General features: G+C 32.6%; 1 protein-coding gene across 1 annotated transcript; it reads right to left on the bottom strand.

Annotated features, from left to right (window-relative positions):
• Positions 1 to 4: 4 nt before the first annotated feature.
• On the bottom strand, positions 5 to 24,810 carry hig (locomotion-related protein hikaru genki). Its single transcript, XM_085945152.1, has 10 exons — positions 24,455 to 24,810; positions 23,905 to 23,996; positions 22,337 to 22,439; positions 13,686 to 13,774; positions 10,834 to 10,993; positions 8,806 to 8,979; positions 7,459 to 7,593; positions 5,250 to 5,393; positions 3,677 to 3,886; positions 5 to 507 (listed from the first exon to the last, which is right to left on the bottom strand). Exons 1-10 carry the CDS (start codon positions 24,591 to 24,593, stop codon positions 254 to 256), a joined length of 1,500 nt encoding a protein of 499 aa, XP_085801278.1. The 5' UTR covers positions 24,594 to 24,810; the 3' UTR covers positions 5 to 253.
• Between the last annotated feature and the right edge of the window lie 1,768 nt (positions 24,811 to 26,578).

Raw genomic sequence — 26,578 nt, forward strand, 5'->3', positions numbered from 1 at the left:
AATTAGTTACAATATTTTATTCTTTGTAATTTTATATTCTCTGATACATTTATATAGTAAAATTATAACGAAAACATCAATACCCAGGTGGTGTAATAATATGTACATACCAATGATAAATTGTTGGTTAAAACTTAATAATAATGTTCCATTTTGTAAATTTACAGCGTATTTAACTGAATAATTGTAAAATTAAAAATAAATCAAATCAATATATAATTGGAGGATAGAAATAATTCTTAACAAAATAAATTTAACGAATTTCATCCGAATCTGACGATGCTGATATGTAGCTGGATGTGTTTGACGGGGTAATACAAAATGGTGGTGGGTGAGACCAGAAACCGGTTTCAGTGCACACAATGGAAGCTTCGCCATGTAAGCTGTGTGATGGTCGGCACGTATACTGTACCAAATCGCCAACACAATACATCCCATTTTTTGGCACGTTCACCCAGTCCGCCAGTTTACCATTCACAGGCAACAAAGGCGGTGGACACTGAATTGCTGCAATTAAAGAATACCAAATGAAACATTAATTAGATGGTGCAGAAAGAGACAGACGGGGAACACAAATGCCTGAACACTGCATTTTTAAGGCCAAGGCGGAGAAAGAAACTTTTAAAAGATATAGGAGAGTGGGGCGATCAAGACCCACAATGGATTGGATTGGGTTGGAGTGCTGATAAAATAATATTGTCATAGTTTTGAAATAAAAATTAAAAGTGTTAATCACACTGAACGATCCTTAGTGGAGAATATGGGCCTTCACAGAGTGAAGTTTCAATTTAAAGATTTTTACGAGGAATAGTTAGCTATTCGCCTGACCTATTGGGCACTAACAACTTATACTGGATCAAATACACATTTAATAATAACATTAATATATTTTTGACAAGCTGCGGGGTTAAACTTGTGGTGAAGTTAAAAAGGGTATTGTTAAAGAGGTTGATAGGTGATGTGATTTTTTAGGTTTATTTATCTTAACTTCTTCCATGACATTGAGGTTGTCGGTTAGCCATGGCGTACAGATTCTGAAAGTTTTTAAGATGGGTTTTTAGCTTAAAACAGGTATTGTCAACACCTATAACTAGAAACTTCTAGAATTAACCAAAATTTTGTTTGTAAACAGCAGCATAATTGAGATAGGTCATTGCCGACTCAAGAGAAAGCCGAAACATTCATGGCTGGTCCTACCTTTTCCGCCCTTCCCGTTGTCCAAGGATGACTTGTTATTGCCTGTCATTGTTCTATAGAGTGCTCATACTGACGCGTATGTCGTGTTCATTTGTCAGACTATTCTTAGTTTCAGATTTCTTTCAGATTATTTTAACGTATCTTGGAGACCTTGGAGTTTGTCTGATTTAGTGGTTATTACAAATCAATATTTCCAGCTGTCTTGACACAGGGAATGGTTTGATTTGGATAGATGAGTTACATGATAAATAATACACTAGCATTAACACACTTTCTAGAAATGTAATGCATAGATCAATGCTACATATTTTTTGGAAATCGATATTACTACCGGTTTTTGTGTGACGGATAGTCTGACTTTGACAACTGATGAATAACAGGAATGTATACTATTTATAAATAACACTGCAATAACATTTTCATACATTTAAACCGGTATTTCATTAATTTAGTCACGAATGTTTTGTTTAAGTTGCTGAAGTGTTTATCGTTTGTTGGAATAAACCTTGCTCTTTAAATATCCCCACAAAAAGAAGTCCTACGGGGTTGTTAAATTCGACAACCGTGAAGCCAATCGACATCACCATTTCTTGAGACAATTTGTTGTGGAAACAGATCTCTCAGTAATACCATTGTAACATTGGCTGTATGTGAAGTGGTACCATCTTGTTGGAACCACATCGTCACTGTAGGATTGGTTTGTCGAATAGACCAAATGTCAAATGTTCAGGAGACGAAAACAAATTTCATTATCTTATATTTAAATACATACATGCAGGTATTTAAATTGTTGTTTTAACAGCATATGAATGCCGCACAAAGTAATTTTAAAAAAAGGATGGTTTTGGTCCATTTAGATACAAAAAATCATTCTGCATTCTAAGGTCGATTTCGAAAATAACGGATATTTGACAAACCAATCCTATAGCGACGACATGTCAACCAAGCCCAAAGCTTTCAATTTTGGTGTCAAAAAGTTGTCAATCATGTTACGATGACATTCTCCATTAAGGCTATACTTCAGTTGAGGCTGGTCTAAAAAGATCGTGGCTAGGCGATGCGCTGATTGTGCAACTGACGCGTGCCGACAAAATATAATTTGTCATAAAAATCCAACATGCGTCCATTTAATGTTATGTTTATTGCTATATTACTAATAATAATAGTATATTGATTGACATGTTTCTTTTTTAAGTACCTACATACGTAAAGTTTTTTAGTCATCTTTACACGATTTAAGAATATTTTCATCAGACGCCATGCAAAACAAATCGACATGCGGACACCTCCCTGTCCGTCTCCGATTGGCGACTAGTGAGAAATTTCGTTGCACCTACTGTTGAAAATTATTTGCCGTTTCAGTTACCGTAACGCCACGTTCATCTTTAAAAAAGTAAGAACCAATGATTCCTCCAGACCACATAGCGCACCATACAGTCGATTTTAATGGATGCAAAGGTGACTGATGATTAATTTGGTCTCTAATTATCTTCTATATATGTAGCCTCTTTCTTCAAAATCATCGATTAATAGTGGGTTTTTATGGCACATTATTTCTACCCAAAATTTTACATAATTTTCTAGTCATCACAATAACTGATGATTGATTTTTATTAAAAAAAATACGATTAAAACATATTGGTTTATCGAATATTTTTCCATAATAAATTTGCCATGTCTATACTTCACGATTTCCAAATATGAACTGTCAAAATTCATTTTTACCGAAATGGCGACCAAACAAAGTAGTAAAGCTTTCCGGCGACACCCTGTACTTTTGTTTATACAAAGTCCCATGTTTGCAGCTTCTGAATTTATGAAAATAAATGCCCTTTTGAGGGTTTCTGGGGACCGGGCAATGACACCAATATCGTCGGCATATGCCAATAGTTCTATTGATTTATGGAATATAATGCCATTGGCTTCCAATAATTTTCCTTTGTGATATATCGATTATTTAAAAAGTATCTATTAAGTAACATTATAATTAATGTGTGGTAGATGGACAGAAAGAAGTGAAAATGTCACCCATACTTTGTTGTAAAATTGTAGATATTATTTTTGAATTCTGAATTCAAATTGAGATAAATTATTTTTGACTTCGAATAATGTCTTCAAACAATTTTATTTTTCCGTTACCAAGGTTACCGATTAACAAAAAAATACTAAATAAAGTAAGTAGGTAAAAATTCACTAATTTGTCTCTTCAGTAAAGTTGACAATACGAACTTATCATAGTTTACCTATGGAATACAGATTTATTTCATTTCCATTGTTTCGTTGTCTGTAAATAACAATATACGGGAAACTTGAGTGTTTCATAAATCTCATGGGTTAACGTTAAAATCATACATTCATTCTCTTTTTCTTGCGTTGATCCTGATTTTGGTCAAGGAATCTTCAGTAAAAACTTCAGCAATCTAGAACTCGTCCGAACATTTTGTTTTTAGTGTAGATAAATCAATAAGTAAATATATACCCAGGCATGTTGGTGGGGGGCCAGTCCAGTTGCCATCTTGATTGCATTCAATGCCTGGTGGACCTGTGAGGCGGTATCCCCAAGCGCAACGAAAAACTGCTCGACCGCCATAGCTGGCATTGTGCTCTACCAGGGAAAGCTGTGGACTAGGCCAAGATAATCTTGGACATAGGATTTGAACACAATGCGGGACGTCTGCTGACCACCGACCTTAAAAAGGACAATTACTTTCTTTAGACCAATATTGCAATAATACATTTTTATGTAAGAAAAGAAAAAGAAAACAGTAGTTATTATTGTAAAATAATCGCAAGCCGCGCAATTGCTATTGCATTCAAGTAGTATAATATTAATTCTAATGGGTATTTTTCAAAGGTTACATTCATTGAGAAACTATACATAGTGTTCATCTCCAATTGAGGAGCTGGGTAGAAGATGAGCCTCAGTGATGCCAACCGTACTATAATTATAGTACAATACTATAATTTTAATTCCGCAAAAAATGTAAAATACTATAGTTTTACGCCAAATATACCAAAATACTATAGTTTTAAAGGATTCAAGACGAAAAAGGTTCCTGTACTATATATATTTCAGAAATACTAAAATTTTTATGCTTTTGTACTATAATCAGCATAGAAAAAGATGGCAACACTGATGAGCCTACATGCCAGTAGCTGAACTTCGAATCTAAAGTAATTCAAATCTATTAATTTAATATAGATACAATAGATTTTGAAATAATATTTTTGTTATTTTTACGATATTTGAATAATTGTTTATGTTGACAGCTGTGTTCGGCTGCAAATTCATAATCAAAATAATTTAAGTATAATAAATTGACCACTTAAAAACTTAAGAATAAATAAAATCGCGCGAGCACAATTAAAATAAATGTAGGTATATACATTTGAAATAAACTTGCGCTCCAGGCGACTTTTTTGGGAAATGTGGACAGATTTATAAGAAAAGTGTAAGAAAATATGACATTTTATGAAATAGCATTTGAGGAAAATATGATGAAATCTTAAGTAGAGTGGTTATAATAATATGTAGGTAGCATAGGCTGTGATATTTAAAAAATATCTAGAAACATCCTTACCTACTTCAAACAATGTAATATTTCATTCGACTCACCTCATGCATGTTTCGGCAATCTGTATCAAATGTGATAATGAAACTAGAATTTACGTATTAAAAAAGTAAATATATATATATATAATAATATGTACTTGTAAATGTGCATTTTTATTTTAAAAAAGTAGTTCCGCCACTGGTACGTATTAAACTATAGTTTGAGAAATATACACATAAAGATGACGCTAATATTGATTACGCCTACAGGCGCGCACACAGAAAAATGGTATCGGGTGGTCCATTTTGAAAAAATATTCATAATAATTTACTATCCAGATTCGGACCCGAAACCCTCTCCTCCCTTGAGTGCGCTCCTGTACACATATTATGTTATATACAGCTCTTAAGTTCAATCATTTAGTTTGTTTTGGTATTGTTGATTGTATTTTTTTTATTAACATCGCGCTTTTACTTTTAATGATTCATAATTATTTACCAGATCCTTGGCAAGTAATATTTGCTGTGCCGCTTAAACGAAAACCAATAGGACACGAGAATCTCATTGCTTGTCCTAAATTACTTCCTTCCACCCAATGTGTCAAATATGGTTCATCGACTTCAAGAGGCTCACAATGTTGGGCTGCAAAATAAAATAAAAACGATAAGTTAGTGTGAGGAAAGCTTTAATAAAAACTTAAGTGGGCAAAATGTTATTTTCGCTATTATACTCAATTCCACAACGTGTTTTTAACATGGTTGAATTAGTAGCCATAAAAAAGATAATAAAATTATACTTTACAATGGTGGATTGAAAAGCAGCCTGTTTTGATATTTTAGTTATAATATACCTACGTATGGCATACTGTTGTGGCCAGGGACGCGCAATAATATGCATTTTAGTCTGTCACGTTAATTAATGTACGGGGGAATTATTGTTTAACCCCGCACCGAAGTCGAAGCCACTGCCGTCGTTAAGGCCATGGAGACCTCGGAGGCTGCCCTACGAGCTGAGCTCGCCGGGAAAAAGCAGCCTCGGGTTATTGTTTTAATCTACCTTCGACCCTTACTAAACTCCAACTCCGGGAAGCCATCTACACCTCCACCAAGGAGCAGACCGGTCTGCCGGAATCGGCGTACAGGGATATTAGGCTCAGCCACAAAGCTGGCCCGAAGACCGGAAGATGTCACTTCGTGGCTTTCATCCCTGGTGCAATTTGGTCTGCCCTATTGGCGGAGGACAGAATGTATATTGGATGGGAATCCTTCCCATTGAAAGACTTTGTGGGGGTAGTGAAGTTCAACATGTGCCACCTCTACGGCCATATGGCAAAGGGATGCAATTCCAAGATACCCACATGCAGCCACTGCACTGTTTCCGGCTACGATCGCGCAGACTGCCCTCACAAGAAGATCCCACCCAAGTGCGTAGCCTGCTACAAGCACAAACAGCCGCATAACCATCCCACCAATAGCCTCGAGTGCCCTGCAAGACTCTACGCCGAGCTGCGCGAAAGGGTTATGGTGGACTACACTGCCGCGCGATGATCACCTTCGTCCAGTGGAACGTGAACTTGAGCGACGCTGGCTCTGCGGAGTTGATTGAGGTTATGCAGGCCGCCGGCATGTCGCAGGAACCGTACCCCTGGGGTTCTGAAAAGGGTCCCAGGCTCGCTGAAAAGGGACTTAGGTGCGCGGGCCCGCTGTCAGCGCCAGTTGTACCGAGCCAAATGCCTGTATATTGCTCTTGACTGAACAAAACTGGCATGGAGCGCATTTGGGCAACTAAATAATATCAACAAAAGTGAGAGAACATTAAGTATTAAACCAATGAATTCTATCAGTGCTCACGTATATATATGAAACATATACCCTTAATATAAGAGAAATTAAAAATAAATCAGGAGTAGCACAACGTTTCATAAAAAAATGCATGTTGGGCATAACGCGGAAAGACCAAAAATAAATCAATATATAAGGAAGCAGACAAGTGCACACGGTGTGATAGAAGTCGCTAAGCAGATGAAATGGCAATGTGCTGTAATGTCGCTCGTCATGAAGACAACCGCTGGATAAATGCTATCATACAGTGGTGCCCCAAACCTAAACGACCACAAGAACACCTTAAAATCCGTTGGATAGAGAACTCACAAAGTAGGTGCGGTGGACGTATGTGGTAGGACAGAATTAGGGACCGAGAAGAGTGGATAAGGGAGGCCATCATCCAGCAGTGCTTCGACCCCGGATAATGATAATGGTGATGATGTCAAGTATGTTCATCGTCATTGAGGAAGTTATTTTTAATAGTTTTTGGTGCACATACTGATAACATACTTAAATCTCAACTGTTTAGAAAAATAGTTAAATAAAAATCTGTAACTGATAGTCAGTGTATCATATAGAAAAAAAATACTCTGGAAAAAACTTTTTATGGCTGTGTTTGTTAATGTTAATATTTACTAACGGTTTTATCCTACTTATTACTAACGGTTCCAGTTTATTGTTATTAGAATACACAAAGTCACAAGGTTCAAAATTAGCCCTGAAAGATATGATAATTTAGGTACAAAATCTAATAATATTATGTACTTGGCTCATTTTCGGTAATATCGGACATCAGACACACTAGCTAGCTCTCAGGTATACAAATATTTATGTTAAACAGCTAGGTATACTTAAAACTTTTGTAATAAAGTGTAATAACTCACTAACAACAAGTATGGTAATACTATTAGTGATTCCATGGGATGTAGCACAAGTGTATATCCCAGAATCATGGGCATTCATATGATCCAAAATGAGTCTGTAATGTGAATCCTTTTCCAGCAGCTCCGAAGACCAATCTTAAAATATAGGTAAAAAAAAATATATTTTGTTTCTTGTATGTCTATAACAATTTCAATATAATAATTTATATTATATAATCTAAATAATATTATACATAGGTTTATTACAAGTTTATTGCGTCATAATTTATAACGCTTATTGACATTGGTGGCCAACCTTTTCAGCGGCCGGGCCAGATTCTAAAAATGAGATTTCCTACCGGGCCGCAGAACCGATTTTTTTATTATACAAAACAAAAAAGAAATATACTTATATTAGGCATATATATTAATAAAATAAAAAAAATGAAAATCAAAGATATTTATTAGATTAGACTTTTTTTAAATAATAAAAAATAAACAAAATAATATAAAAATAATAAATTTTAGTGAGAAGTTTGATTTTGTGTGGCAGAACTAAGTGCATCAATATCGATATCGATATCGAGTGCGGTTGTTCCTACACGCAAACAGTTGTAATGCGTAAATGCACATCAGTGATTCGTGTTTTCATTCGGGATTTGATATGCTTCATCCGACTAAAAAGCTGTTCACACGCGTAAGTGTTTCCAAATAGCGAAGTCATCATTAGAGCATGTTTGTAAAATGCAGGATATTTCTCCTTGTCCAAATATGTTTTGTAAAACTCTTCCAAACCAACCAGATGGAATTTCTCCTTTAATTGTTCATCGTAACATATTTCACAATGTTCCATTTGTAAATTTCCCGGTAATAAATTCACATCTACGGAGAATGGCGTTGCAAATGCAGCAAAAAGAACACGGTGCTGTTAAAAATCTTGAGCCAATATCGAATCTCAATTTGCAAAATTAGCACATCTAGCGGCAGCATTTGAAATTATTTTTATTTTCTCACTGCTCCACGGGCCACAAGTTGACACCCAGCGGGCTGCGGGTTGGCCACCCATGGTCTAGCTCTAGCACATCGTGGAAAAATCCTGATTCATGATATAGTAAACATGGATATAGATAAGTAATGACAACAATTAATACTAGTTCTTGCTTACTATAGTATTATTTATGGAATTTAATGTATTAACTTAATAATATACTGTTTGCACTTTAAAAATTAATGATAGTTCAAAATATAAACTATTATCTATATATGTATATAGTTATTATCTTTAAATTCATTATTATGCATATACGTATGTATGTATTAAATGACAAATATAATTAGAAAGTAATATTAATATAAAATCTTCATTACCGATGATGTGATGTTGGAAGTTTGTGGTAGATGACCATTCAGGGTTCCCGGATCTTCGCACTACAATACAATCCAAATGGACCGTGGAGTCAGGATACACAAATAATTCACCTGCGGGTTCAACTGATGCTGAACCAGATGGAACGTTAATTAAAATCGTTGGCGGTGCATCTTCTGTAAGCATTATTCAATATGACTACATATTTCGTCAGCTGAATGCAAAACTATTCTAACTTACATTTGAAAATTTTGAGGAGAGTTTTTCGAAACAACTTACTGAAATTATTTATTATCTTTATGGATAAATGGATGCATCATATTTTAGTAGAATTATTGATGAAAAAAATGGTGTATGCACTTGTCCATATAAATAATAAATAACTGAAGTAGGCTGTTTCAAAAAACACTTCTGCAAAATATTTCAAATGTGAGTTCCGCATTCAGCTGATGATTTGGGACAGCTTAAAACTCGTGCCCATTATGATAGCCAGCTGATGTAACACATCGTAACAATTTTCCTAAAATTTTAATTTAAAAAAAATGGATTCATTTTTTTATTAAGTTCATTCAGGTGCTTAAATATATTACCAGCCATGTACGCAAATTTGGCTATTAAGTAAGTATTGTATAATATACAAATTTACCTGCGATTTTTTTTTTGAAAGAGATGTACCTACTGCGGCACACCTAGCATCGTCTCGCGGCATACCGGTTGCGTAGCACTGGCGTTGAGCTTGCAATACTTTTTTTGTGCGTTTAATGGTGTTAATTGTCTTTCAAAATAATCAATAGGTTTTTTTATGCTTTGATTCCAAATGACTAATTAATTTTGCAGGTTTTAATCAGCGCTCGAAATGGTAAAATTTACGAACCGGAGCGCTCGACAGTTTTCTGAAGATATTTACATAGTTAACAAATTTTATGTGAATTTAATATAATTTGTTGAATATAATTTGAATTATACTTTCGAACTTTACATTTAGACACATTTATAATAAAATTGTAGTCTTATTGGCTACTCTTTTTAGCATAATATGGCTTAATATTTCCATTGTTTGACAATCTTCATTTGAGCTCTCTGGAGTAGAATTGGGATTCTTAGAAGACGAAATGAAATCAAAAATTGTTTTCTGTTTACTCAATGTTTTGTGGGTTGAGTAATTATTAAAAAATATTTTTTAAAACTATTGGAAAATATTATAAAATTTCTAACGCACAGAACAGACCTCTGAATTTCTGAATTAAAATTAAAAACCAAAAATCACTGTTAATATTAATAAGTAATCGAACTTTATAAAAGATACATTTTTTACTCTAATAATTTGTAACTTACCACCACTATATACAATGAGAAATTAATAATATTTTAATGTAAAATTATTACATCAAACAATGACAAACTTTCGAGATACATAATTTTTTTATCTCCGAAAACAAACCGTCTGCCGCAACATTTACACGCATACTGGCAAAAATTGTTTTTTTAGTTTTAAGTAAATAAAAAATGACTGTTACAGACTATCTGTCGCATACTGACTGGGTAACAGTGCAACACACTTTTGGACAATTGACTATAGACAAGGTTTTTTTTCACTTTCCAGTCCCGTCAACATTCTTCCTTTGAAAAACACCTTTGTTGCGATATTGTAAGAATTCTACGTAAAATCAAAAATATATATAATATTATATTGATTACAATTTGCAACCAATTTCTTTATATACTTATATGTATGATTTGATAAATATTTATTTTAACCATTTTTTTCTACATTTATATAATTTTATTTATCTAGGCGACTCGCGGACTACCGGTTGCGTAACAGTGGTATACATACACTATACGGAAACAGTATACATATTATAATATACGCGGATTGTGTGTGGCTATGTCCACCTACCAGCCGTTGAGACATTCGTTTTGTAATCATAGCTTAGGCAACTTAAACTTTTGAGTTTGACTATGTATATGGTGCCTACATACTCAGAAACTATTGATAGGTACTTAAGACAAATTATAATCTTTCTCACCTGTGAAATTTGTAAGAATGGAAGTTGGGATGCAGGTTGGAAATTTAGAGCTCCATTCTCCATTACTGCATAAAATAGAGCTCTCTCCTAGTAGTTTATAAGTTCCCAGTTCTTTACAACGTGCTTGAATAGTAGATCCGTGGGCAAATTTAACCCCAGGCTATAAATTATAAACGGGAACAAAAGCCATAAAACTTAAAAAAAAATATTTGATAGGAATATTCAAACTTAACAAAATGAGTAAGTATATTAATAATTTAACGGTTATCCTGTACACTTTCAATGCAAAAATGAAGAATAAATGATATATAATAATAGTTTTGTTGATATAAATCAATTAGACCAATTTAATCACTTTATCTAACAATTAAAAGGACTTTGTATATACTATATATTATAATATTCGAGATATTTAAGATTGTTTGTAATAATAAATGTTCGGCCTTCCACCGCGTGTCCTCGTTCTGCCTCCTTCTTTCCTCGACGTTTCGGGCTCGTTGCAGAGGCTATTCTCAAGACATGATAATCTTTTCAGAATGACTTCTGCAATGGCTGCTAAAAAATCTTTAACGACTTTGTAGATGCCTATGTTAGGCGTCAATTTAAAAAGTCCACTTTTTGTTAATACTTTATTGCAATAAATATTTATAAGCAAACGACATATCGGGATTTAATAAAATTCTTTTAATTACTCTTACTTATATTGTGTTTTCAAATATTTTTTGTGTGATTTTGGTGGATTTTGGTAGTTATAAATCATTTATCAGATTTTCACAATATTATGGGCATATCGGTTTTTGGAAATATACACATCAAATGTATTCTGTAACAATAGATATCGGGCAGGTGGACAGATTCCCAAACTCATTAAAAATAGTTGAATATTATTATGATAATTGATAAGATATATATTTTTTTAATATTATCAATAACCATTTCCTTGCTTTTTCGTACAAGGTGGTTGTTAGTAATTTTGGACTATCGCTAACACACAGGCTTTGAGAAAATCACAAAAATGTATTGTGTCCTTGCTGGGAATCGAACCCAGTGCTCCAGGATGGAAGGCCAGCGCCTTACGCACTGCACTACTAGAGCCGCCTTGTACTTGATAATTACGATATTGTAGAAAATGAATAATTACTATGACATTATAAAACAATAATTACATATCATTAAGCCCTTCATTTCACCAAAAATATTGTTAAAATAATTAACATTGTGGTGTCTTCTTCAAAATTTTTAACGATTCGAGTTAAAGTCTTTACTGAGCCTTTTTTAAAGAGGCACCTAGCGGAAAATACGAAGCTTGCAATTTGAGACATTTTTTTGATAATTTACAATTTCAACTGTATTAATTAATAAATATGTATCTGAAAACATTAAAAAGAAAAATATTTTTTATTTTAAGTCAAAGATAAACTTACAATTGTAAAAAAAATGTGATTTTGTTGAATCGGACCGCACCCTATTATTACATATATTTTATGGTCATATTTATTATTAAAATTTAGTTTATTAAGTTTTCTAAGTATCACCTAAGAAATTTTTGACTAATTCATAGTTTTAATATTTTTTATATCTATTTTAAAAAACATCGATTTTTATAAAAAATATAAATGTGTATAATATTTTTCTATAATCTAAGGTGTATAACTTGAAATCCTTTTTATTTACTTATATCAAATAAAGCTTCAATATTGGGACCATACATAAATAAAATTTGATATAAATAAAAAGGATTTCAAGCTATACACATTTATATTTTTTTTATAAAAATCGATGTTTTTTAAAATAGATATAAAAAATATTAAAACTATGAATTAGTCAAAAATCTCTTAGGTGATGCTTAGAAAAATTAATAAACTAAATTTTAATAATAAATATGACCATAAAATATATGTAATAATAGGGTGCGGTCCGATTCAACAAATTCACATTTTATTGCATTTTTTATAATTGTAAGTTTATCTTTGACTTAAAATAAAAATATTTTTCTTTTTAATGTTTTCAGATACATATTTATTAATTAATACAGTTGAAATTGATTATTATCAAAAAAAAATCTGAAATTGCAAGCTTCGTATTTTTCCGCTAGGTGCCTCTTTAAAAACTTCTCAGTAAAGGCTTCACCTTAACGGTGAATTGAGTGAGTAATACCAGTTAATTTTTATTTGGTACTGTTCGGTTATACGGAATACAGCGGAAAACACATTTTGAAAATACCCGACATACTGGATTATGTGTTAGTTTGGGTTAGTTTGGGTTAGTTTAGGTAAGGTTAGGTTAGGTTTGGTTAGGTTAACCTAACAAATAATCCAGTTTATCGGCTATTTTCAAAATGTGTTTTCCGCTGTATTCCGTATAACCGAACAGTACCTTTTATTTTTATCAATCATAAATTATGCAGAAATCACAAAATAAAAAAGAAATAATAATTAAATCTTAACTTAATAGTCAATTGTTCACGATAGTAATTTTATCATGAATTGTATAATTTGGGTTGGAAACAATGATCAATACTCCCATAAACTACAATGTACCCCGAGCTATAGAGTGCACTGCTTTGAAGAACAGTGGCTGAAAAAAGGTGAAGGAAGACATGACAATTTCCGAGGATGTTGTCCATGTTATATTATATTTCATGGTAGACGAAATTCCGGCTGAATAGGTAGGTGTATAATATAAACCCATGAGATAAATTTCCATGGCCCAAGAATCTGTCACATTTAATGATTTACGCACAGTATACAAACAATACTAAGGTTTGCTGTGTTTAAAATACAGATATCAGAATACATTATTATGTAAACCCCTTTCAAAAATTATTTGAAAAAGTACTATGACACACTTACCACTATGCTCGCATTTCTAAATGTCAGGAAAAGATGTGGATAGTCTAGTAGTAGAGTGCATTCTCTAAAGATTGGTTGAAATCGTCCATCTAAAAAAATATGTATTTGATAGAGTCAGAGTATGGACCTAATAGGTTGAGGAAGTGGCTAACATCGATTTATCGTAAAAACAACAATCTGTTAATAAATATAAGCCCATATTATGATCGGACATGGTATAATATATGGCACCCGGGGAATAATAGTGACACAACTCGAAATACTTGTTTTTGCAGGAGAGCAGTTTGAATATTTCATTTTTGTGTGTTAAATCAGTTTATTAACAATTGTAAAATATTTTTTCAACAAAATTTGGGAACCAGGTATTAGATTTGGATACGAATCTGCATTTTGAAAATTTTTCATATTCTAAGGGTATTTAAGACAAATTTTGGATTTGTGCCATTATTATTGCCAAAATATTTTCAAAATTTTTACTTGTGCCTCTGACCAATATAATCATGAAACATAATCTTGTTAATAAAAGTCAATTTTTAAACATATTTTTTATTAAAACCAACTTAACTTAACTTAAAACTAAATATAAATAACCTGTTTTACTTCTTACAAAGTTGCTTACAATGCAGTTATAAATTAAAATTATCAATGAAAATTGTTTGTACCAAATAAATCACCGGCACAATTATTTAGAACCATAAGCTGGAGAAACATTTTAATTTTAAGAAACAATAATTTATACTATTACGCCTCAACACTTCCCAAAAAAATATGGAATAAAGTAGAAATAATAAATAAACAAAATGATATAAGAATATCATCAATCGTATCAGCATCGGTAATAGTAAGTCCTCAAATTTTTAATAATTTTCTTTCAATGTCTGCTTATTCTCGCCGTCTGCTGTTTCGTATGAAGAAGAACATTGGTCCTTTTCGGGAGGAAGAAACCAATATTATATTCGCAATCAAAAGATTTTTAAAACGCTGTCGTAGTTCCATAAGATTTTCCTTCACTTCTACATTTTTCAAGGTAAAATCGATACATAGTTATTATGTTTAGACTCTTTCAATCACTGTAGGTAGTAGGGACGAGTATCGTGTAATTTATTTTGAGTGTAATTCTTCTTCTTCGGCCATATTTGAAGCCTTAGTTGGAGCAAATGGACACCATGCAGCGCCTCCAAGCATCTCTGTTGCTAACCAATTTTCTTGGAACGTTCAAGGTCGTACCAGCATCCCGTAGCTCCGCCGCTATCTAATATAGAGCGTATACTCTATAGGTAGTATTTAGTGACCTTCCAGGCGCCGGAATCTGGTTGGCTTGAAGAACAGACATGTCAGGTTGAGGTTCTCTTCTGGCATCCGTAGCACGTGGCTGAGCCAGGTCCAACGTCGCCTCTTCACTCTCAGCGTGGAGAAAAGCTGCTTGGTGCGTTCTATTATCTCCTTGTTACTTCTAAAGTCATACCATCACACACCTAGTATCCGTCGCATACATCTGTTGTCGAAGCTCAGTATACAGTTGCTCTGAGCCTTCGTAGAGTGCCATTATTCGCTACCGTAAAGTAGCACCGTCAGAATGCAGGCGTCGAATATATAGCAATCGAGAGTCTCAGATACTCCGCATCGAGTTGAATGTTTCTGCAGCCATTCCCATTGAGATAGCGAGCTCTCTCTGCAAAATACCATCTCCTGTGATGTGTACCTCCAGGTATTTGAAGCTGTCGACGCTCTTGATGTTTTGCCCGTCACTAATCAGTGGGAGGTCTGGATCAGGACAGGTGCTATAATACAAAACGTTGGTTTTCTTCGCGTTGATTTTCAAACCAACGCGAGACGAGTTTCATTTACAATAGAATTATTAGGAATCAAATATTATTTTTGCAAATGAGTCATCACTATCAGTCATAATTCTATTGTCTGATAAATGCGATACAGTTATTGAGTTCACAGTTTCAATATACTCAATATTTTACTAACATTATCTGGTGTGGTTTTATTATGCGAAAAAATAACTTCGTGTGACAAAACTATATCTGAAACCATTTATTAAACGTGGGAGATTGTCCTGTGTAGCTGTAACTGTGTAGTTTATAATAACTGAAGAGTCAGTGGAGTCCGTAGTATTCTGTCCTAAATTGGTTGGAATGACCGAAGTTTTTTCACTCGTAATACCCTCAATAATATGATTATCATCATCTCTGTCCTCTAACAAAATATTATACAACACAGATGTAATCTTGTTTGATAATTAATAATTACTAATAAAATATTAATATGGATGAATAATTATAAGAAGTAAACGTTAAAATGTGGAATGAATAACGAAACATCATAACCTTCTTAATGATTAACACAATACATACATAAATACCTTGTTATCCAATGTATACCACCATTTTCATAATTCTTGCAACATTATTATATATTACCTACTTAATGTCTTATGCAATTAAGAACACCCAAAATATAGCTTTTAGACCTTGTAAAGTAAACAACAGCCCTGTCAAATTTTGAATTAAGACCATCGGTTTCAAAAGACATTCGCAAGAACAGTGGCACAACTTTAAATTAACGTGAAGTTGGCACACTTGTGTCATCTCATTTTGAATTTTATCCGCAATAACAATGGCACAATGATCATTGTGCCACTATTTCTGCTTGAATTCAAGTAAAATGTTATAATATGATAACATATTTTTAAGAATTATGCCGCTATTTGTGCGGATAGAAATGATATCTAGGAACATTTCTGCATACTTAACTCAAAAATGACAAATTTGGACTTGTGCCACTATTCCCCGGGTGCGATATATATAATAAGGTCACTTCTTCAGGTTCATTGTTATTTAGATGGTATACTATTCACATGGTAAATATCAGCTATCTTATGCCCAGAGTCGGCGCGAGGTTATTTGGTGCCCTATGGCCTAGGCAACGTTTATTTGCGCGCCCCCTTTTTAAAAAATTGTCTCATTTTTTTTGAAATAATAAAAAAAACATTTAGGGATCATTAAAAATATAATAGATCGGGGATGGCGAACCTTCCTAAATAATATTTTTAAACTGTCTGACGTGAGAAGCAGTTTTTCATTGCGAAAAAAGTTTAAAAATTACAATTGAGTTCTTGGTCTTCTATCTTAGCCGTATTGCTAGCCGAATTCATATCTTTTATTCTTTGAATATTGTTGTCTTGTTTTCAAAATTCTCAAAGAGATCGTGGAAGCATTTGAACCACTTTCTTTCATATTATATTCTCCATCACTGAACGGTTTTCTATTTTTAGAGATTACGTTTGAGTCAAAATAACAAGCAGTTATTATATTTGAATGACTGCCGGTATAGTTTCATAAGGTTTGTTGATTACTTGCCCGATCCTAAGGACCGACCTATACAATAATTGTATATTTACATTAAACGTAATGATTATCTTCAAAAGGATTTGCCTGCTATTTTTTATGCAATGCGATTTGTCATTATACATGAATTACGTCGTTTCCATTTGCGCATCGATTGGTTAACATAATATGAAAAACTGAAGAAAATACGCATGGGTACTTAGACAATAGATACATCCAGACGCCACCCATTGCATTGATAAATGAAGCTGCGTGCCGTGCGTTTGGTTTGTGGGCGAGCGAACGCATTCGTATACAAATGTTGAGACCATAGACCATTTCGCTGGTGTTCGCACAAACTGCTCGCACTAGACGCTCAGAATTAAAATATAATTTTCTATTTTTTTTTACGTTATATAGTATTTTTAAGCGGTAAAAATGCAACCAGTAGGTAAAAATATCCATAATTTAAGTCATTTTAAAGAAACCCTAGGTCACTTGATATTAAAATATATAATAATATACAAATAAATTATCACGAACATGTATCAACTTACCTATGAAACGTAATACCATCTTATTGCTTATCAGTACGGCTACCACATTTTAATACAACACACAGAAATATCTTTTCTACTTAATTAACTAAAAATATTTACCACTGACTTTATGTTTAACACAAAAAATATCAATTTTAGCAACACGCGCGCGCAGGTTATCGACGCTTAGTTAAGCAACAAACTAAGATTTGGTGGCGACACCATAGCAAATCATCTCACACATCTGTAAACATTTTATCTTACCTAGAGTAGTGTCGCAGAGATTATAAGGGTGCCGAATACTTTCTCACTCGCACTTATGCATCGTTTTTGTTCAGGCCTCCTTGCATGGGTATGTCGTCATTATTTTATAATATTATATATAAGTAAGTAGGTACTTAAGTAAGTATATATTTATTTGCAAAACTTTTTTATAAAAAAAAAACATTTTTTAAATAGGTATAATATTATATAAAATAGTAATTTCTTTTCAAAATTAAACATTCGCGTGCCACCAATGGCACGCGTGCCATAGGTTCGCCATTACTGTAATAGATACTTATTAATAAAATAATTTAGTCTCTTCCAAAAATTTAAATTATTATAAAACACGCACACACATAAGAGATTTCACTGATGACACAATTTTCTTTTTTATAGCTCCTGCTAAGATCTGGCATTTTAGATAATTTTTCCCAAATAATGAGCCAGTATTTCTTGATTTTTGACTCTGCGCAAATGTTCATTCATTACAGGGTCGAAGAGAGCTAGATATTCAATAAACTTAAAGAAATTACCATTATTGGTAGTAGGTATACAACTTTTCATTAGTTCCACTTAATGCCAGATTTTGTGTGCCAAGGACTCTGATCAAAGCAATTAAACCTTCCAATATTTGTCGCCAATATTGCTTTGCCTCTTTGATTGAAGACAGAAGACCTTCAATGTTTTTTCAGTCTTTTAAACCTGTTGTTTGGAGACACAAAAAGTTTTTATCATTAGATAACTTGCGGCAAAAACAAAAAACCGCATCTTCTTTAATTGAATATAATATCAACCATGAACGGTATATTTCTTCACCATTAGGCAGTAACCTCTTGTAGTATATTGGGGAAAATTTTCTGTTTTGCATGTCCTTGGGAAATACGTGTGTGAAAATTTGATTTGGTCCATTGTGGATTAAAATTAGTTGAAAATTATCACTACAATGAGAGGGAAAATTTGCGGGTCATTGTAATTTTGATCAGGCAAAGCTTCTTTTCCGGTTATTTTTTTTCATTATCATTTCCTCTAATTGGAATATCTGTTATTGAATCAAAATCATTTATACCTTGGGTACAACATGGATCATCTGTAAGTCCAACATTTTGTACAAATTCTTGTTTTCCGTGTGTTTTTCTGTTGCAATCATATTATTTTAGAAGAGAATCCATTTATTCTTCTAGCAACTTGGTTCTCTCGGCTTTTCTTTATCTGTTTTGTGCTCCAGATGATCGTTTTTCACTTTATCGAACAAATATTATTTACGAGATATGTTAGGTAAATAATAATAACCTGTGAAAAAAATTGTTGAAAATGTTGATATGACAATCTGCAGTTCACAATATTACACGCACTAGCGGATAAAATATAAACAGAAATCAAGTTTCACTAACGGTATAAACACCAACTACACTATTAATGTTATATGCTAGAGTTAATTCGACGCAAGTAATGCATTTACACAATTACTTCAAAGTAGCTTTAAAATTTTGGGAGACCGAATTTCCACATGACTTTAAATTAAATTGCGACTTTAAATCAATCACCACAACAGCTGTACGAAGACTGACTTATTTAAATGATATTACTTTTCACTTTCTGGAAGATAGGTTTGAAAATAAATTTATAGAAGTTTATGAGGGATTCCATTTCTTGGAAAGTTGAAAAAAGTTCTAGCACGTGTAGCTGTGGGGGTTTTTTTTATACCAAGTCAAAATAATACAATAGTATATCGATGGTATGTGTATTGTTTTAAGCATGATAAATTGCTGAGATAACAACGTATACGGTCTCTTTTTATCTTGGATTAGCTAAGACTGCCAACCTGGTAATGTCGTAGTTTTAACAAAAACGGTCGATAAAACAATAAAAATTTTGTTTAGTGATCGGAATGTTTTCCTAATCTCGTGGCGAGAGGCTGGGTTCCAGGTCCAGAACCGCCTTGTAAATGTTTTTAGGTAATTGAGCTAAACAAAACACAGCTGTGTGACAAAACCCGGGGATTTGTATCGTTTGTACCATTTGTATCTGGCTGTATTATTTAAAAATATTAAAATATGGAAATTAATTTTAGTTCTCCATTTATGCGCCCCTTTATGTTTTGCGCCCTAGGCAGTTACTTATTTCGCCTATATAGACGTGCCGGCCCTGCTTATACATAGGTATATATATATATATATATATATATATATATATGTGTGTGCGTGTGTGTAAGTACTGCAATAACTATATAATAACTACTGTTTTTGTACGCTATTTCTAACATAAAAATATATTATTGCAATATTGGTCTAAAGTTATTCCCAACCTTATTTTTACGGAACCATTGAAGCATTTTTATCTCCAGAAAATTTCGGAGGACTCTTACCTAAGGCTATACTATCGAGAAAATAGGTATTGATACCAAATAACATCATTTATTGATACCAATGTAGCGTTACTTTTAATATTACAAAAATGCAGTGTTTCCTTTTCAAACCAATAATTATTATAATAAGAGTATATCTACTAAATATACAGAATAATGCCAATTTAGCAAAGTTTGAGGCTCAAAACATTATTTTAGTACAAAACATTTTGAAAATTTGTTTTGTCTAATCTCACTCCATTTTACCGTACATATTTATTTCGTTATCTATTTAAAAATAGTTCATGTTACTGATCTCACAGTGTTATTGGCGAAAAATGTATAAATAATATTAAAACAAAAAACTTTATATTTCATGTCTATATTTCATCTGGAGCAAAAATTTCAAATAATCTACATTGAAAATAATGGCAAAACCATTAAAGCATATTCTAATGCATTGTAATCGCCAATAATCATTTCAATAATAATTCAATTAGGGGACAAGTATCGAATGATTCGATACTGACAAAATATTATCGTATCGAAGTATTAGTCAAAAATTATCGATACGTTTTTTAATGGCCCTACATACTCGTACCTTAGATATGATACATGAGGCATGTGACATATCTACCCAAAGTGACATCCATAATCAGACTGAAAATGCTGCCCTTCACAATATTTTATAGTCTTAATTTGTGTATAAACATATTAGACAACAGCGTTTGCAGCATTTTGTTTTCATTTATGAAAAGGAAACCTGTGAGACCAACGGAAGACGCGTGCAATCACATTAGATCTTTTGTCGGTTTTCATAATTGCACCAAGGACTTTTTCGGTTTTCACTATTTCGCGGATTTTTCTGCTTTTATCATTTTTTTCGCGGTGCACCAGTTAAGAACAATACTGGTATAGAGCTACAATATTTATGCCGAATTCCACCGAAAAAAATATTCTTTTGATTTACACCACCACCGACTTTGTAGTCGTTCTTCGAGCCGAATTTTTATCGTCGATTGTTGGGTTTTTAATAGTGAGGTTCCAAAATATTAATAGAAAATGGACAAAAAAAGTATTATTGCATCTTATACACAAACTTACTCAACACAACACAGCCTAATTTCTCGTTTATCGGTCTTTTGTCTATTGCACTCGGTGTACACCACTCCGGAATTCGGATGGACACCGAGCATTTTTTAGGGATTGGGGTTCTAAAAAAACCCGACATAGTGTTTCGAAATTTTTGTGTTAGAAATTAAAAAGGGTGCTGGATAATAACAAATAATTATTTTTATGCCGTGTTTTTATTTGTCTAAGCCCAATGTATAGTTTATTGGCTTTCAATTTAAACATTTTTAGGGGGTGCCAGGGCCTCTTGCCCCCTCCTGGGTGTACCACTGATTTCACGCATTTGTTTAGCTTAATTTTTTTTCAATCACAACAAAAGTGAAGTTTGGTGCAGCCACCGGACGTTTCCATAGAACTGCCAATGTAAATTGTGCGGCCACAGTTAAATTTCACGTGAGAACCACTGATCTAGATACATTTCATAGCCCGTTCGCGCCGCGGGTGAACGAAATTGTATACGTAATCTTCTTCTTCAATGTGCTGCCCCATAGCATAAGATGACGGATTTTTCCTACGGTAAATAGTATACCTACAGATAAATCAATATTTAGATGTATAACATTAGGATGCAAATTTTAAACGCTTTGACAGAGACAAAAGGAACAATACATAATAGGCGGCCGATGCTCATTATTCAAATGGATTTCAGAAGGCTTATTCCTTCATTCTCTGTTACCACAAAAATTCCTCTCCCAACTAAAAGTTTCGCTAGTGACTTCTACCTATGTACTAACTTCTTTATGAATACATTATTTTTTTGACATTAGTATATACCAAGAATTCATTAATAATGGAATTTTATTTATTCCCATACTTATTTAAAAAAATAAATATTAAATGAATTAAAAAATTACTACTACCAGTATAGTTTTCGTTATAATCATTGTTGATCTTTAATAAAAAAGTTATTATCATCTGCTAGGTTTTATAAAGTACAAGTAAAATATAATAATTGCTTCGGGGAAAGTCTAATGTAAGTAATTAAGCATCGTAATTCATGATAATACTTTGGGTGTATCTGATGTGTTTGCACCTTACCTTCATGGATTGCACAAAGTGGCCCTACCCACTGACCGTCGATGCATTTTATTTTGCAAATAAGTCGTTCTTGCAGTGGTCCAACTAACCCAGGAAACTTCACCTATTAATAATAAATATATAGAAACAATTAGTATTTATTTACCAACGATAATAATTCTTTTTCAGCTTTAATGTCTATCTATCTATATTAGGTATATTATAATTAATATATTATATACGGGGTAAACCGTTGACATAAAACATAATGGCGGAAATAATAATACTGTCACTATGATACAAAGTTTTAGTCTAGGTATTTGATAGAATTTATTATATTTTATAAAGATATTGACTCCCACACAAAGCAGAAACTGTGAAAAATAAAAATCGTTATCTACTATACATAATAATAAAACTATTTTTTGATATAAAAATATGACATTACGATCTTTTAATAAAATAAACTAAGATGTTTGTATGTTTGTTTGTAATGCCAAGACCCACATTTAAATTAATGGTAAAGGTATTAGAATTTTAATAACTAAATATGATTATTTTTCTCACAATTATATACCTGATATAATATAATTATTAGGTGAAAGAATATTGCGTCGCCTCAGAACAGAACAAGCCTAACCGAATTTTTTACATTTTACAGGAGAGCACTTTTAAACTTTTTTGTCCTTAATTTGTAAATATAAGAATATTGATTTAAATATACGATAATGCATTAGTTAAAAGCATTGCTTATGTGAAAAAAAACGTTAAAAAGTATAATCTGCTATATCGTCTCTGTTCTGGGAGAACACACTAACTAGAAAATACTAGTTTTGAGTAATTTGACTTTGAAGTTGTTAAAATGTTTGAAATGGTCTATCATGTGAGTTTATTAAGTAATCGTAAAAAGGATGACTTTAAAATAAAGACTGTTTATTTATTAAGAAGGTTTCCAGACGGTAAAGTTTGAAATAAGGAAAATTTTGGTATAACTGACTCAATATGTCATTTTTCGAATTAGTGTCTTCTTCCAGAACAGTGACGATATAATATGTCGTCAGATAACGTCAGATAAGTTATTTTGTTCGAAAATGTTTTTAAGATTGAAATTAAGCTTGTAATGATCTAAGCTGATAACCTTTTTAAGTCCATAATTCAGATACGCTTGTTCTGACCACACGTAACGAATCAAAAAAGGAATTTTTAGTACAATAAAAATATTTTCACAAAAAATCACTTAGACTTGTTCTGTTCTAAGGGGACGATTGGTCACTAATGGCTGTAGGATATGGTGCATAACCCAAAAGATAAGACGCTATTTTTGATGAAAAATCTTTTTGTCTGCTCTGAAAGGTACTTACAGAATTAATGTACCTAATAATGAACTAAAACATTTATGATCATCACATTTTGCAAGACAGAAAGATTAAATAGTTGATACGGAATGAGATATATATGGTAGAGAAGACCAGATATCGCCCCATAATGTATAGTCGTTGAGAAGAAAAGAGAAGAGAAAAATATTATTTCATTTTTTTAGTAAATAAAATAAAATATATAAATAAAAGTAGTAAAAAGTTTATATTTACCTCAGCCACCCAAGAGTAATCAGACTGATATAAAGATTTATCTAAATCCGTTCCATTAACAACAATTTCCGGAAGCGAACATTTAAAATGATCTGAAAAGGTAAGATGAGATAAACTAAAAACGTTAACAATATAAAAATAACTATATTTAGTGATTTTTGAACATTTTTGCGAATACTTATTTCACTATAAGTCAGATTTTTTTCCCAAACAGTATGTAAGATGATTATTTAAAAGTTCTTTTTATCAGAGTACCTAATAGGATTATTTTCAAAATAAAACATATTTTCAAAAATATTATCCGAAATAAAAATGGTGAACGTACGAAAATATACGGCGCTATACTACCGTGTTGTATATTAAATATTGAAAATTGCTGTCTTACGTTGAACAGTTTTATTTACAAAATACATTTGCAATAATATTCATCACTTTTACTTTCAATCACAAGCCTTAGCTCTCAGGTGTTACTATTTTACTGTACAAATTACGATACAAATGCAGCCTCGCAAAGTTTCAGCGTAGAAATAGAAAATATAAAAATGTTTACCTTGTTCAGTAGTTGAGTATTGTTCAGTTATTATAGTCGGTGTTTGCGTACTCCCTTCATCTGATTCGGAGGCATTTATGTAAAGCGCTGTAAAACAAATATCAATAAAAAGGACTACGACTCGTTTTAAAAACAACATTTTGTAATGTTTGTCAACGCATAGAATTTTCTACAAATCTGTTAAATCCCGTATAACTAATTCGAATATAAACCTATCAAAAGTTCGTAATACACATTGTTTTCGTGATAATTCTTGAAATCAATGGTGTTTTTTATTAGGGAAACAGTCGTAGTTTTCATGCGATCACTAGCCCACGAAAACAACAGCTGGGTAACGTCAAAAATATTGATAACACAGTTTAACGTCAAAGGGCGCATTTTCGCAGCAATTTTCCTAAATGCTGGAAGCTTTTCCCGCAAAAATGTTTCAAAGTAATACCAATAGATGTCCTTATTCATGTTGCCGATTTATTTGATTTTGGCATGTTTTTAATCCGATTTAATTTTATTCAGTAGTAATTTCAATGTTTTTGTGAACATAATAATATTTTAAACTAAATACTAAATGCGACATATCTATTTTTTTAAAATACTTTATCACCTCATCCAGCGTTATTAAACGCATTGTCCTTTTCCTTATGAAAAGCTTTCGCCATAAAGGATGGGTGAAATCACCGATGTCTGCCACTTCCCTTTCTAGGAGCATCGTCAACGCTATAACTACATAAACTTGGAGACAAGTGGATAGCTAATTGTTTGGTATCTATTTATTATTAAAACGATAGTAGAGATTCCTACCTAATAAAACATCCAAGACACTATTTGAAAACAGAGTTCTACATTGAATTAGCGCCACTTCGTGAAAAGGTATCAACTATGAACGAAAAACAGTTAGCTGCAATATCACTTTTAATTGGGAAACTGGAAGAGTTTGGATGGCGTACATAGTAATTGGAACATTGTCATAAATAACCAAACAATATTTTATATAAATAAAAACTATCGAATACTTACTGTTAGTGTATAAGCACAATACACCATAACGTTAGATTGTAATTATATAAAATAATTAATTTTGAAAATTTCAAATCATTAAAGAACTATTACAACAAATTATAGAAAAAAATTGAACCGTTTGGGATTCAAACTTACGTCTTTCATTGCTCAGGTGAATGTTATATTTCGATTCATGTTGGTTTTGTGCCTGAACGTAGGTAATATATGCCCAAAATATTTTGTTACAATTCCTAATCCTTAATCCATTAGAAACGGGATTTTGCCTGGTATGTATAACTGCGAGTCATTGATGTGTGGATATTCAATAAGCCATAGTCAGTTGTGCAGTACGAATTATTGATTATTTGTAGGTTATTCATCGTTTTAATATACGAACCACACTGTCGCCAAAATTTAGAAATATCTATCTAGGTACATATCGTCACTCTAGGGATGATTTTTAAGGATACATTGAGGTTTTAGTACAGTTTTATTTAATTTATATACCTACCTAATGGTATGATGCCACCTGAAAAAGGGATTGGCCAACCCTTTCTCCCATTTTCTTACGAAATAATCGGTTGAGCATTCGTTGATATGCACCCATTATTATCATCGATTGGAGCGGCAGATCGATATGGACCAATAAGGCAGTGAGAAAATAGGTCGAAGCTCATCATTCCATATAAATTTACGCCGACCAATTTATAGCGACCCGTAAGAAATTTCGATTTAATTGAGTATGTTTTAATATTAATACTTTCGACCGAAGGTACTTGATGGAATTTGAATTCTAATGGATTCAAGCTCTGTACTATTCCATTTAAGTCGTTTTTTGCGACCCGGGTTTCGCCTTTCGGCATTTTCAGGCGTCGTGTACACTCACCAAAGGCAAATACACACTGACAACGAACACCCTTAACTCTAACTTATATAACTTATATAGTAAATCAATACAATAAAGTAGGTAAAAATTCCATTACCTACCTATTTAGTCAGAAATTACAACAAAAAATACAATAAACAAATTATGAATAACTGAAGTAAAAAACCTAATTAGTAAAAACCCTCTCTTATTAATAACAATACACTGGACAGCATATTATTATAATAAATCGTCAAACCTAA

This window comes from Rhyacophila brunnea, unplaced genomic scaffold, assembly GCF_057557595.1.
Source record: "Rhyacophila brunnea isolate RB1 unplaced genomic scaffold, BYU_Rbru_1.0 scaffold_1, whole genome shotgun sequence".
In the NCBI taxonomy this organism is placed as follows: domain Eukaryota; kingdom Metazoa; phylum Arthropoda; class Insecta; order Trichoptera; family Rhyacophilidae; genus Rhyacophila; species Rhyacophila brunnea.

Bases quoted from the DNA above. Each gene is read 5' to 3' on its own strand.
- hig (XM_085945152.1), bottom strand. From the start codon at position 24,593: ATGTTGTTTTTAAAACGAGTCGTAGTCCTTTTTATTGATATTTGTTTT. The intron at 23,997-24,454 runs GTAAACATTTTT...TTACCTTTTCAG, and splicing joins ATACTCAACTACTGAACAAG to ATCATTTTAAATGTTCGCTT. The intron at 508-3,676 runs GTATATATTTAC...CTTTAATTGCAG, and splicing joins CCCCCCACCAACATGCCTGG to CAATTCAGTGTCCACCGCCT.